This window comes from Entelurus aequoreus, linkage group LG15, assembly GCF_033978785.1.
Source record: "Entelurus aequoreus isolate RoL-2023_Sb linkage group LG15, RoL_Eaeq_v1.1, whole genome shotgun sequence".
Taxonomy (NCBI): Eukaryota; Metazoa; Chordata; class Actinopteri; order Syngnathiformes; family Syngnathidae; genus Entelurus; species Entelurus aequoreus.
Window position 1 is genome coordinate 29,005,530 of NC_084745.1, and position 14,793 is coordinate 29,020,322.

The 14,793-nt window shown below is 38.3% G+C and overlaps 1 protein-coding gene across 1 annotated transcript in view; it reads left to right on the plus strand.

Moving 5' to 3' along the window:
* The window catches only part of LOC133629991 (myosin-9-like), a 385,153-nt gene that overhangs the window by 24,738 nt on the left and 345,622 nt on the right, over nucleotides 1-14,793 (plus strand). The window contains exon 3 of the mRNA XM_062021171.1: nucleotides 4,276-4,455. Coding sequence (XP_061877155.1) covers nucleotides 4,306-4,455 — 150 coding nt within the window. The 5' untranslated portion in view covers nucleotides 4,276-4,305. The remainder of the gene's footprint in view (nucleotides 1-4,275; nucleotides 4,456-14,793) is intronic.

The window sequence follows — 14,793 nt, forward strand, 5'->3', positions numbered from 1 at the left end:
AGCCAATGTTTTTTTCCAGTATCAATAAAATCGATTCATTACCTTTTTAAATCGATGTTAGATAGATACATATATCATCTGGAAGGCCAAAGAGCAGACCATCGATTTACTTGAATTTAAGGAAAATAAATAAATCTATCGATCAATCGTTACACCCCTACTGAACAATATTATTACATAAAACTACTGTAGCTGTTTGTAGTTTCATGTTTTTTAAATGACATTCAAACAGTATTTCTCGTCTAAAAGTGTATTTCTTATTTTAAAAGGCATGTTACATGTTAAAATTGTGGTGTTTTGTCAGAGCAAAGCTGGAATTAAATTGATTTCAATTCATTACAATGGGTAGGGCTGCTTTGAGATGCGAGTCTTTTGACTCACAAGCTCGGTTGTAGGACAAATCATGCTTTTAATGATTTTCTTTAGAAAAACATTTTGTGTGAACAACTTTACATGATAATAAAAGACAACTTCTCCAAGCGACCACAACTTCTCACCTCAAACAGTTCCGCTGAGTTACAATCACAACTCAACATACTCAGCCTATTCGCTAACCGTTTTACGTGGAATTTGTAGGATTGTATGCTCGAGTTGCACAATTTAAGTGGGGAAAATTGTCATCACTTGTAGGGACAGTTTTTGTGATTTGATTTATCGATGCACTGATCATAAAAATGTAATGCAATTGATTGCTTTGCACCACTTAGCTGCAATCAGCGGAGGCGTTGTGCAGGCAGCATTATTATGCCAAGTCCAACAATGTCATTGAAACAGGAGTTCAGAACATTCCCAAAAACATTCTCCAGAACTACTAATGTAATTTTTAATTATTTATATTAGTGTTGTCCCGATACCAATGTTTTGGTACTGGTACCAATATTATTGTGATACTTTTCAGTACTTTTCTAAATAAAGGGGACCACAAAAAATTGCATTATTGGCTTTATTTTAACAAAAAATCTTATGGTACATTAAACATATGTTTCTTATTGCAAGTTTGTCCTTAAATACAATTGTGAACATATAAGACAACTTTTCTTTTATTAGTAAGTAAGCAAACTAAGGCTCCTAATTTAGCTGCTGACATGCAGTAACATATTGTGTCATTTATCATTCTATTATTTTGTCAACATTATTAGGGACAAGTGGTATAAAATGAATTATTAATCTACTTGTTCATTTACTGTTAATATCTGCTTACTTTTTTTTAACATGTTCTATCTACAGTTCTGTTAAAATGTAATAATCACTTATTCTTCTGTTGTTTGATACTTTACATTAGTTTTGGATGATACCACAAATTTGGGTATCAATCCGATACCAAGCCGTTACAGGATCATACATTGGTCATATTCAAAATCCTCATGTGTCCAGGGACATATTTCCTGAGTTTATAAACATAATATACATTTTTAAAAAACGAAAGAAGATGTTGTGATGCCAAAAAATATCAACGTAATCATAGTAGTATCGACTAGATGTGCGACTGTACTTTTCAGAGGCGGTATAGTACCGAATATGATTCATTTTTATCGCAGTGCTATACTAATATTGATATACCGTACAACCCTAATTTATATGATATAATACTTATCCTTAGTCCCTAGTTTCATTGTATGTCTTATTTTCCCGGTATTTTCTCTGTGTTGTAATCTTCCTATCATACAACTCTACATTCTGACAAGATTACGCTCCATTTAAAACCAGCACTTTTCCCCTGACCTTTTGAGCATGTTTAAAACATTTTTTTCCTTTGCATGATGATGGAATCTGGCACCTTTTAGCCCCAATTAAAACAACTTTGCATCCTTAACAATGCAAACAATGCAACGGGAATTCCTTGTGGTGTTAAACTTTTTCATCCGTATTGACATGACTAACTATCATCTGTGCAGTATTTTCATTCCTCTCGCCCACACGCTTATGAAGTTCCATACACTTGTGTGTTTATTTGTCGAGGCGTTGCATTCCGTAGCTTGACCTTGTGTCGCCCTGTGCCAGGCTGCAAAAACAACCACAATAACATTTTTAAATGTGCTTTACTACATTTTATATGTAACATTTTCCCAGAGCTAATAAGATATATGGTTGGAGAACTTGGCATGGTTTCAAAATGTCTCCTGCATACTATTTATGCCGTATGCTTTGCATATTTGTTAAAATATTTGTGTCATAGATGCTGCAGAACCTCAAAAATAGAGCATGTTTGTTCCGTTATGCTAGTTGAATTCCAAGTTGTTGGAAATAATTGTTCCACTAATAAGTATCTAGCTTTGTGAGCAATTTTAAGTATCCTAACTGTCATATAAATTTAAAGAGAAGTTAAACATGTATAATGATAATATAATAAAATAAACTACTTACCCTGTGAAGATTTCTGACAGGCGTTAATGGAACAAAACAGGAAGGTGTCTGCAGAGCAATATTATTATTACCTAGTCCCCTTTTATAGGGGTTGATATAATTTTTTTAATCTTCATTTGTGATGTTTTATTACTTTTTTTAGTTGCTTGATTGTTGTTTGCAGACTCTGCTTCATTGATCACTGTTATCATAAAAGTGTGTGTGAATCAAGAAAATATTTGATTCTGATGCGTATACCCACAAAATGAGCTAAAAATTATCTAGATTGATAACATTAGCCTGCTAACTGTTAACATGCGTGAAGTAATATGACATTTGACTCTGAGCTGTATACCTGTAAAATCAGGTAAAGGCTAGCATACTAACATGTAGCATGCGTATATGTAGCCGAGCTAAATTGTATTTTATTTTATTTTAATTTTGGTCAATTATTCACATCATTTTTTGTTGTGAACTTCCCCAAAAGTGTTTCTCATTGTAAATAGGTTCCACTCTATTATTTTCCATTACATACCTTTTTGTTTCCCTGGGGGGTGATTTGGCGTCGCACCTTTGTGACCAGCTTCAGTGAGCATTGACGCTCGGAGCTGTGGAGAGAGATTCCGTTTGCCGTGGACTGTGTGTGACGCCCTGTTTTTGTTTTTTCCAAAAAAAGGTGAATAAATCCCCGTGATTCAACTCCGGTGTGTGTGCCTCACTAAGAAAATACACAACGCAGAACGCTGACTGTTACATATAATAACAAAAATTTATGACTTTGAGGCGTATACCTGCAAAATTAGCTAAACAAATCTTGCTTTATAACACTAGCATGCTAACAGTTAAGATGCGTGAAGTAATAACTTATTTAACTCTGAGGTGTATGCCTGTCAAATCAGTTAAAAAGCTAGCATGCTAACAGCTAGCATGCGTAAAATAACAAAATATCTGGCTGATGTGAATACCTGTAAAATTAGCTTAAAAAATCTAGCATGCAAACAGTTAACATGCGTGAAGTAACACAATGGTTGACTCTGAGGCGTCCACCTGTAAAATTCAGCGAAAAAGATAGCATGCGTAAAATATCAAAAATATTTGACTTAGAGGTGTATACCTGCAGAATTGGCTAAAAAGTTAGCATGCCAACATGCTAACAGTTAGCATGCTGTAAATTAACAACATATTTGACTCTGAGGTATACACCTGCAGAATTAGCTGAATAGCTAGCATGCTAATAGTTAACAGGCATCAAGTGACAACATATTTGATTCTGAGGCATATACCTGCAAAATTAACTAAAAAGCTACCATGCATCAATTAAAATTCCTCTGTGTCACAGCTTCACTGTTAAGTGTGTCTGGAAGAAAAGCTCTGGCTTGCTGAGATATATTTCTAGACCTGACTATAAAATATGGACCATCTTTTTCAGAGTCTTTTTTTCCCCTGTATTTTATTTCGGTCACTACAAGAGTTGACCCGATTCAATATTCATATCGGATATCTGTTTAATTGCAGCAAAAATAACTAGCGTCATTTTATATCGGCTACAATCTCCGATACAAGCAGTCTTGCAGCATGTTTACATGTGCTAAAATGGATCTACCATGAATTGATTTACGTGGACCCCGACTTAAAACAAGTTGAAAAACTTATACGGGTGTTACCATTTAGTGGTCAATTGTACGGAATATGTACTGTACTGTGCAATCTACGAATAAAAGTTTTAAAAAATAAATAAATCTACATGTTCTCCAATAAACATAGAAGGTTGATATTTTCTTGTATTTTAGTGAAGTCATTTACAAAAGGTAAACATGGTAGGCAATTGGCTACTGGGAATTAGTACCGTATCAATTCAAATATGAAAGGTACCCAACCCTACTTTGGAGGTCCCACTCTTATCTTATAGGTTTTGTTTCCTCTCCATTATAGGCTGCAAGCCATGCACTTGGAGGCAGCGTGATGCTGGAACACTTGAAGAGTGAGATCTCTTGTTTGCAAAGCATCCAGATAGACAACATGAAGGAGATTGCAGAGAAAGACCTCAGCATCACCAAACTGCAAGCCAGCGTTTTGCTGTTGCAACAAGAGGGCGTCGACACCCGTGCTCAGGTGCGTAAAAAACAAAACAGGCACCTTTGAATATGCACTATCCTGTACTTGAATGTCTTGGTTTTTTAAAGGAGTTTGAACATTTTACTCATAGCATATGAGTCATACGGTTATAAAAAACCTGGAAAAGTCATGGAATTTTTAAATACAATTTCCAGGCTCTGGAAAAATTGCTTTTGGGCCCATTCATTGTTCCATTCCCCTATAAAAGTCTCTTGATGTTAATGTCTAATAAAACGGCATACAGTATTTAACCAAAGCCTAAACCATCATTTGTCCACTAAACTGATTTACAAGTGAGTAGAACTAAAGACTAACATGGTGGAACTGAAATATGAGAAGATGTATACATGTGTGCCTGCCTGGTGCTTTTTGTTTCAGAAAGAAAACAAATATTTCAAATGTGAACATAATTTTACTTAGGATTATAAGATGTATCGATATATTTTTAAACAAGATATGAATTAAGAAAATATCGTAATATCGATATACACTACCGTTCAAAAGTTTGGGGTCACCCAAACCATTTTGTGGAATAGCCTTCATTTCTAAGAACAACAATAGACTATCAAGTTTCAGATGAAAGTTCTCTTTTTCTGGCCATTTTGAGTGTTTAATTGACCCCACAAATGTGATGCTCCAGAAACTCAATCTGCTCAAAGGAAGGTCAGTTTTGTAGCTTCTGTAACGAGCTAAACTGTTTTCAGATGTGTGAACATGATTGCACAAGGGTTTTCTAATCATCAATTAGCCTTCTGAGCCAATGAGCAAACACATTGTACCATTAGAACACTGGAGTGATAGTTGCTGGAAATGGGCCTCTATACACCTATGTAGATATTGCACCAAAAACCAGACATTTGCAGCTAGAATAGTCATTTACCACATTAGCAATGTATAGAATGTATCTCTTTAAAGTTAAGACTAGTTTAAAGTTATCTTCATTGAAAAGTACAGTGCTTTTCCTTCAAAAATAAGGACATTTCAATGTGACCCCAAACTTTTGAACGGTAGTGTAATTTATTTCACCTTAAAATGACTAAACACCATTTTTTTGTTGTGTTCCTTGTTCTCCCCCGCTCCCCACTCCTTCTCATGGGCTACTAAACCCCTCCCCTTCCTCCTTCCAAGACGTGCTTGCACGTATAAGAACATCCATGATTGGTTGGTTGTTTACTATGATGAGTCACGATTGGTTGAGATTAAGGAAAAACATTAGGGACAGGCCAATCAGAGGCAGGATAGGGCGGGTCATGGAACCTGGAAGGGAAATCACAACAGACATCCAAATGACGACGAAAGAGTCGTAGAAGAGAAGAGGGAATATTCAAGCGGGCGATTTATATATCAAAAAAACTAGTGGAAAATGGCAGAGGGATTCTCTTCTTTAGATTTTTCTTTTAGCGATCCAGGAAACCCACAATGTGTCTACTTGGCCACATTTGGACAATTGTGTGTGTCTGGATAAAACATTCATTTGAGCTGTTTACCATGTAAGCCCAAATCAAAACTGTTCTAGCCGGGCATATTTCGAATATAAATGTATGCCACAATGAGGAAGATCATAGCCGCACAATTAAGTAAAGTCACTTACTTGGCGCTGACCAGAACCGTACATGTGTGACAGTCCATTACATCGTCGACTGGGAATTAAAAATTGTCTGCCTGCAAATGTATTTTTTATCTGAGTTTGATACATTTTGTATTATTTGCACAGCTATGTTATTTATTTTTACATATAAATTATATTTTTCTATTTTATTTATGTTATGTAATTCTGTGCTACTTAAACAGTTTCTTCTCTGTGCTGTTAATACCCATTTTGGTTAATAAAAGTGCCACTGACTGTTTACAGCACAGTTGTCATTCAGTTCAATTTCAGTGAATTTCGCTCAAAAATGAATATCTTTATCTGTATACTTTCACCGGAAAATATATAGAGAGTGTTGAAGTAAATATATATCGAGAAATACTATTTTGTCCATATCGCCCAGCCCTAATAGATAGCATAAACTGTACTACCTTAGGTCCCAGATTTAGCCTGATGAATACCACAAGAACTAACACATTATTATGTGCATAATAATGTATTATTGGTGTTCCAATAATTAGTTATCGCTGGTCCCATTGAGATAAAATAATTACTTGGAAATTCAATAAAAGGTTTTGGAGAAGTCATAGAAAATCATTGATGAAAAAGTGTATGATATGGGAGTGGATGCATAGAGAAGCACTCTAAGGCCCCTTCTACGGCTAAGGTTATCCAGGGTAAATCCCACCTAACCTTATCCTTGTCCACACACACACACAATGGTCGTTTAAGACCCCCTCCCCCGACTCCATCCGCGTAATGCGACCTAGTACGCATGCGCGGAAAATGCACACGTCATAGTCACCTCAAGTGTTGCTTTGTGTGCAAGTTCTTAAATGTAACTTATCTGAACAATATCCAGTGTTGTGGTATTTCAATTAACTAGAATCCAGTGTGCTGTGGGGTCCTATTGTAGTGAATCACACCTGAGCCATCATAAATTAATCAAATCTTTAATGGACACGTGAAAGTGAACAATGTGATAAAGAACATTTTACATCAATCAATCGAGGGATCTAGATATCTGGTCAGGACACTCACTCTTTTGCCTTCACCTTCATTGTCCATTCTTGACTTTATATACTCTGGACCTAGACGTTGAGTCCTCAACATACATGGCGGACAATAACTAATACAGTCTGCTTTGCCAATCCAAAAGCATTTGCCGTTTTTCGTAGTCTTTCCTCTACGGCCAGGTAATACAAAGCACACACTACTTTTTTTATCACATCCACAGGAGCCCACATTCTCGTTGTCTCTCCTTCGACAAATGGACAAAGTTTTTTGCTAAGTAGAATCACAGCTGACCAGGACATTTGAACGTTCACTTGACGTCTGAGAAGTGTTGTATCCGAAATAGCTGCAATCGCTTTCTCTTAAGGTATTCATGTGTGATTTCCACAAGCGGACGGAAGGAGAAACACGGGCATGTCTGGATGGCTTGCCTCCATCTTTCCAGTGGTTCGCTCCGAGTTTCGAAACAACTTTATTATGAAGCTGGCTGTGGTTCGTTCTTTCTGACGTCACTTCCTGTGTGGGGCGCAGTCTTTCTGGCGTCACTTCCTCTCCAAACTCAGTTTGTAAACGATCAATGAGTCCATACAAAGCTAAGAGGCAGAGATTCAAGAAATAGACGGCGCACTTACCCGTGTAAACAATTATCCAAGGTTGGGAACCTTAAACAATGAATTAGTGTGGCTGAAATGGGGCTTAGGCTAAATAATTATTCATTTAAGGGGTTATCTGGCTTAGTGTAGACATAGCCTAAAAGGCAGTTAAAGGCCTACTGAAATGATTTTTTTTTATTTAAACAGGGATAGCAGATCCATTCTATGTGTCATACTTGATCATTTCGCGATATTGCCATATTTAGTAAGTCCTCTTTGTTGTGTTGCTACAGCCAGCCGCTAATACACCGATCCCACCTACAACTTTCTTCTTTGCAATCTCCATTGTTCATTAAACAAATTGCAAAAAATTCACCAACACAGATGTCCAGAATACTGTGGAATTGTTCGATGAAAACAGAGCAGTTTGTAAGGTGACACATTGGGTACGAATACTTCCGTTGCCGTCGTGACGTCACGCGCATACGCATCATACATAGACGTTTCCAACCGGAAGTTTAGCGGGAAATTTAAAATTGCACTTTATAAGTTAACCTGGCCGTATTGGCATGTGTTGCAATGTTAAGATTTCATCATTGATATATAAACTATCAGACTGCGTGGTCGGTAGTAGTGGGTTTCAGTAGGCCTTTAAGGGCGGTGAGGATGGCAGACACTCTAAATCAGGCCTATTCAACCGGCGTCCAAATCTGGCTTAGGAATGACACCATACCGGCCCCCGAGTTCCGTTAAAAATTTGGAATACAAACATTTTTGCAGCAACTTCCTGATTTATGTAACTAAGGTGTTGCTGTAGCTTGTTAACTTTAGATGCAGGAAGAAGTAATTTGTTCAACTTCTTTAGTTATACTAGTGGTGTTCCTCAAGGTTCCATTTTAGGTCCTCTTTTTTTCATCCTATGGGCTATTCAAGTGGTGGCCTGCGAGTTCAGTTCCAAAAACTTGTGAAAGACCCACATCTTTGTAGCAGGTTCTTAATCACACATAGCGCTCCTGTAACCGGCACAATAAATAGAGTAAAATCAAATGTTGACTGTAGTGGACGCTGGTTCTCCAGAATATACAAAATAAGACTAATAGTGAAGGGAGAAGTCAGGCCCCCATGGTCCGTAGCTTTCTGGAAATTCGACCGCCATGCAATTCAGTTGAAAATCCAAGGTCTAAATGTTTAAAAAGTGGGCTGAGAAAGCATCTACTTAAGAGTTTGGAGGCGAGCATATTTACACAGTAAATAGATCTACAGCCTCTCACCACAATGGATGACAGTGTGTAAATGAGGCTGCAAATACCAACATTAATCCTCCTCAGTGTTCTCATTTTAATCGACTTCCAGGGTGAATATGAGTAACTCCGTCATAAACTGAGGAAAAATCATTTCAACTAATTAACACTAACACCGTTTTTTTCAATAATGCGTTGATTTAAATTGTTTAGACTTGTGTAGATGAAAGGTCGATGACATTTGGTCAGTAGTGAGATATAAAGACCACATGTAAAAATGCAGTGGATAAAAAAAAAACCCCAGCAAAACACTTTACCTAAATTCAGACCTCAGACACTCCTCACCCTCCCTTCCTTCCATCCCGCCATCTCGCCACAACCGCTTCAAATTAATCTGCAAAATATTGATTTGAGGAGCACGGGAGTGGGGGCAGAGGAGGTAGAGGGGGTGCGCGCGATTGCGGCCGCATATTAATAAGAACGGCCCGCTCTTCATCTCTCCTCTATACTTTAAGATCCTCATATCTTCATAATTGATTAATGTTCCTTTGTGAAGTGGGAATGAATAATACATTAGTGGGCCTGCTGCACCCTCAGGCTGATGAGAAAATGTTTAATTTCAGTAAATGTAACGCTCCCTCTCCCTCTCTCGCTCTGTCTCGGTTTCATTTCCCCCCTCTCTGCTTATTTGTGAGTTTGTTTGTAAGCTGAACACTGGAGGAGTGTTGTTGATTTGCTTCTTTCCCCCCCTCGCTCCCCCTCCTCGCTCCCGCCTCCAAGGGTATGTTAAGCTTCAGAAACAAAAGACGGCAAAAAAAAAGTAAAGAAATTACCCCTTGGATATTTTTTTGCACACGTTGCATCAGAACACGTCATTAATTTCTGCCGCATCAGGCGGCGGCAATCAGCGGAAGCAACCTGACGCTAAACCTCTTTAACAGCCTGGATGGGGTGACACTGTGGCTGGCTGCTAATTACGCTAAGCAGACGGCTAATGATGATGACGCGTGTTGGCTTGGCTCGGCCCGGCGGGGGCGCCTGGCACCTGATGGCGAGCATCTGTGTACGTTGAATAGATCAACGATGAAGCGAACACAAAAAGACACCCACAGGTCCCACTTCATGCCTACTCAGCATCGCCTCATTTTCATTTGAACGGGTGCCAGTGATGAAGGGGGAGCATGCGAGGCTTCATCTATGCGCGCAAATTGAATAAACAATACTTATCTCTTAACAAGGATCCTAATTAGTTATGCTAATGAGCCCAGATAAGCCAATTAACCTCATGAAGTGGTTTTATGTCTATGCCTGAGAGCATATCACAGACACTTAAGAGAACACATTTGCCTAATTAGCGCTCATTGACATAGACAAGCGTTTATGTTTTTTTCATGCCTTTATTGTTCTGCGTCTGAATGCACCGTAATAGGCTTTCCACACTAAAATAAATAATACATGCGAGGCTACGCACGCACCGGGGTCGCCGTTTGCTTTACGCAGATCACTCGATGTGTGTAGGGCCCGGTTTTCCGTGAAGGATCGCTTGTGAATTGTGAAATTAATGACAGGGCTTCATTTTAAATTTTCATGCAAACATATTCTGAGCTCCTAACTTCACACGTATGTGTTAAAATACAAAAAAATTAACTATTTCAGAAATCAGACTAATTCAGTGCATAGTGACTGAAAAGATAAGTTAAGTTAAAGTACCAATGATTGTCTCAAACACACACTAGGTGTGGTGAAATTATTTTTTGCATTAGACCCATCACCCTTGATCACCCCCTGTGAGGTGAGGGGAGCAGTGAGCAGCAGCGGTGGCCACACCCGGGAATCATTTTTGGTGACTTAACCCCCAATTCCAACCATTGATGCTGAGTGTCAAGCAGGGAGGTAATGGGTCCCATTTTTATAGTCTTTGGTATGACTCGGCTGGGATTTGAACTCACGACCTACCGATCTCAGGGCGGACACTCTAACCACAAGGCCACTGAGCTGGTTACAGTAGTGCTTTAAGTGGTTCTGTGACAAAGCTCTTAACTCAAAACATGTGTATCTCAAATCAACATCTCTTGTTGACTTGAATTATCTCATTTTACAGACAATAGAGCGCAGTGTTATATAAGCCGCACCCACTGAATTTGAGAAAACTTTTTTTTTTCCAAATGTTAGCCGCACATAAATACATTGTGAAATAAGTTATTTACACAGAAATACCTTGTAAATATTTATTTGATTGATTGATTGATTGAAACTTTTATTCGTAGATTGCACAGTACAGTACATATTCCGTACAATTGACCACTAAATGGTAACACCAGAATAAGTTTTTCAACTTGTTTAAGTCGGGGTCCACGTTAATCAATTCATACCTTTCATACCATAATTGTTTCCAAACGGTGCCTGTAACATGGCAGTAAAACGGATGATCAAACAAAACAGAAGTTATCGTCATGGACCCACCAGTTGCAGAAGCTAGCTCTCCAATCAGCTAAACAGACTCAATAACTCCTCTCTGACGTGTTGGTAGATTTACTGAAGAATTTACGGAACTGAAACAATACAAAAATATTGGCATTGTAAGTTAATAACACTAACACAGACACTTGTATACGATTTAGCATATTAGGTGATGCTAACACTAGCACGTACAAATATGCATGAAAGCACTACTATCAAACATGTTACGGTTTAGTAAGTATGAAATGTTTTAGTTATTTTGTAAAACTTAAAACCTTGCTTGGAGTGGTGAATGAAGAAACCGTACGAGTAGAAATACTATGAATGACTAGTAGACGGAATGGCACTAGTACTTCCTGTTCAAGGCACTACGCAGAAGAAAATACAACCGCAGCACATGCAGTGAGAAAACTCGTCCAAAAGATGGCGCCGTAGCACAAACAATAACACACCTTTTCAATGTCTGTCGGTGTTTTATAAAAACTATTTGTTGCATACAAAACATTGTGGCTGTTAGCAAAAAAAAAATCCACAAATTAGCCGCACCATTTTATAAGATGCAGGGTTCAAAGCATAGGAAAAAAGTAGCAGAGTATAATCCGGAAATACGGTAAATCAGATTATTGGTGTTTGGCCCTCCCAAAACAGCATCATTTTAGCATGTAACATGCCTTTTAAAATGAAAAACAATTTTTGGATGATAAATATTGTATAACAACAGAAGAATAAAATGTATTACAAACAACTACAAATGTTTTTGGCTTAATGTAATAATGATGTACATCATTTTCGAGCGAACTTCTACGGTATCTCCTTTCAGCTGCTTCTCCATCAAACACACCATCCACAGCTTTTCCATATTTTCATGGATACATGTCTGCCGTTAGATATTATTTTAACATTCTTAGCTGGCATTGGACTCATTTTTCTTCAGTAAGGTGCATTTAAAGTGGAACTGCACTTTTTGGGGGAATTTTCGGGGAATTTTTGGTCACAATCATGAAATACATGACGATGGGAGGTTTTTTTTTCCTTTTTTTTTGCGTTAAAATTCTTAAAAAAGTGCATTTTCCCTTTAAGTGAAATGCTCAAACTGCTTCGCTAAGTTGGTGACACGCTCGGCCAATGTTTTGATGATTTCTTTCTTCATTAATTCATGAAATATCATCCACTTCTTCTCATCATTGTCCGTCACACTCATTTCCCTTCTTCTCATGGTTGGAAAACAAAAGTATGTCAATATCTAGGTATAGCCAGATGTTTTGGGCTGATATTACAGGGTTCACTGTGACATTTGCTACGCCAACTAATGGCGGGGATCCTTGTAACTGGAATTTCTGCTTGTACCGTAAAGCAAAATAATTAGCTCTTACCTCAAAACACTCTTAAGTTTAAGAATCTGTATTACTGTGTTGGCAATTTTTTACAGCGGCATGCTGGTTTTGTAAGGCAATTAAACAAGGTTTGATTTCAGGATGGATTGCATATTTTGTTTTATTAATGTTAAATTAGTTATTTTGCACTATAAACAATTGTTTTAGTACCGAACATGCATCAAATCTAATTAAAGTTTGATTAAAAGATTATAAAAATGGTTTCAAATAAATAGAGTGTTAACATTTCTTGTAATAGGGTTGGGGGTCCTTCAAAGACAATTCTGCTTCGGGCCTCCATTTAGCCAGGGTGTGCACATTTCTGTCTGCCTGCTGCCAGTCCTTGCAGCCCCTTCCACGCGGCTGTGTATATTTTAACACGTTTTATGGTAGATTAAGCCGAGTGTGTATTTGTTCTGCGCACGTCTGCCAGTTCCATTAGTTTATGTCCTTGGAAGTACAATTTGGCCTCAAGTTCTCTCCGTTTATTTAAAACCTTCAGTCTGCGCTCCCCTCCTAATAGTAAGCCGTGTTTCCTCTCGTTTAGCTTCGCCACTCATTATGTGGGCCATGTGGAGGAGATGGTGTTTAGAGAAGTTTTGGAGAAGGGCATAGTTGTGCAAGGCGGGACGACTGCAGGGAAAATGACTGAAGGAGAGAGAACATAAATTGTCTTTGAACCTGACCATGGCTTTTTGTGTGTCTATAACCAATAGCAGAGGAGGGTGTGAGGGAGACGTTAGACAAGACTGTCTTTGTTACGCCATTTAGAGACGTGCAGAACAGAACAGTTGCGTGGTGTTTCTAATCTCCCAATTAGAGACCCGCTTCTCAAACAAGTAAGGTGTTTTAATTGACATTATCTGTCACGAGAACCTTCACATCTCACTCTTAAAACACTCATCGTGTCCAGATGACCATGTATTTTCTTATTCTGAAAATGGACCCTGCAGTCATTTACCATAATATTAATTAAATATTGGGTAATCGGTAGATAACTAACTGTATTTGGAAAGCTTCCTTTCCATAGCCAGACTGGATATGCCGTCTTCTCTTGGTGTGACGTCATTACAGAAGTGGAGCCCATTTCCCCACATAGACAGTCTCGATCAGGGGTGTCAAACTCATTTTTAAGCGGCTAAGCCTGTGACCTTCGATCCCTCAGGCGGTACTGAAACCACTGTCAGTAACTACAGTTTGTCGCTACATCTGTAAGTGCAAGTTAAAACTCTACTATGCAAAGCCAAAGCCATTTATCAACAACACCCAGAAACGCCGCCGGCTTGGCTGGGCCCGAGCTCATCTAAGATGGACTGATGCAAAGTGGAAAAGTGTTCTGGAGTCTGACGAATCCACATTTCAAATCGTTTTTGGAAACTGTGGACGTCGTGTCCTCCGGACCAAAGAGGAAAATAACCATCCAGATTGTTCTAGGCGCAAAGTTCAAAAACCAGCATCTGCAATGGTATAGGTATGTATTAGTGCCCAAGGCATGGGTAACTTACATATATGTGAAGGCACCATTAATGTTGAAAGGTACATACAGGTTTTGAAACAACATATGTTGCCATCCAAGCAACGTTATCATGGACGCCCCTGCTTATTTCAGCAAGACAATGCCAAGCCACGTGTTACAACAGCGTGGCTTTGTAGTAAAAGAGTGCAGGTGTTAGACTGGCCTGCCTGTAGTCCATACATGTCTCCCATTGAAAATGTGTGGAGCATTATGAAGCGTAAAATACGACAACATAGACCCTGGACTGTTAAAAACTTAAGCTGTACATCAAGCAAGAATGGGAACAAATTCCACCTGAAAAGCTTCAAAAATTGGTCTCGTCAGTTCCCAAACGTTTACTGAGTGTTGTTAAAAGGAAAGGCCATGTAACAAAGTGGTGAAAATGCCCCTGTGCCAACTTTTTTGCAATGTTTTGCTGCCATTAAATCCTAAGTTAATGATTATTTTGGGGGAAAAAAATATGTTTCTCAGTTCGAACATTAAATATCTTGTCTTTGCAGTCTATTCAATTGAATATAAGTTGAAAAGGATTTGCAAATTATTGTATTCT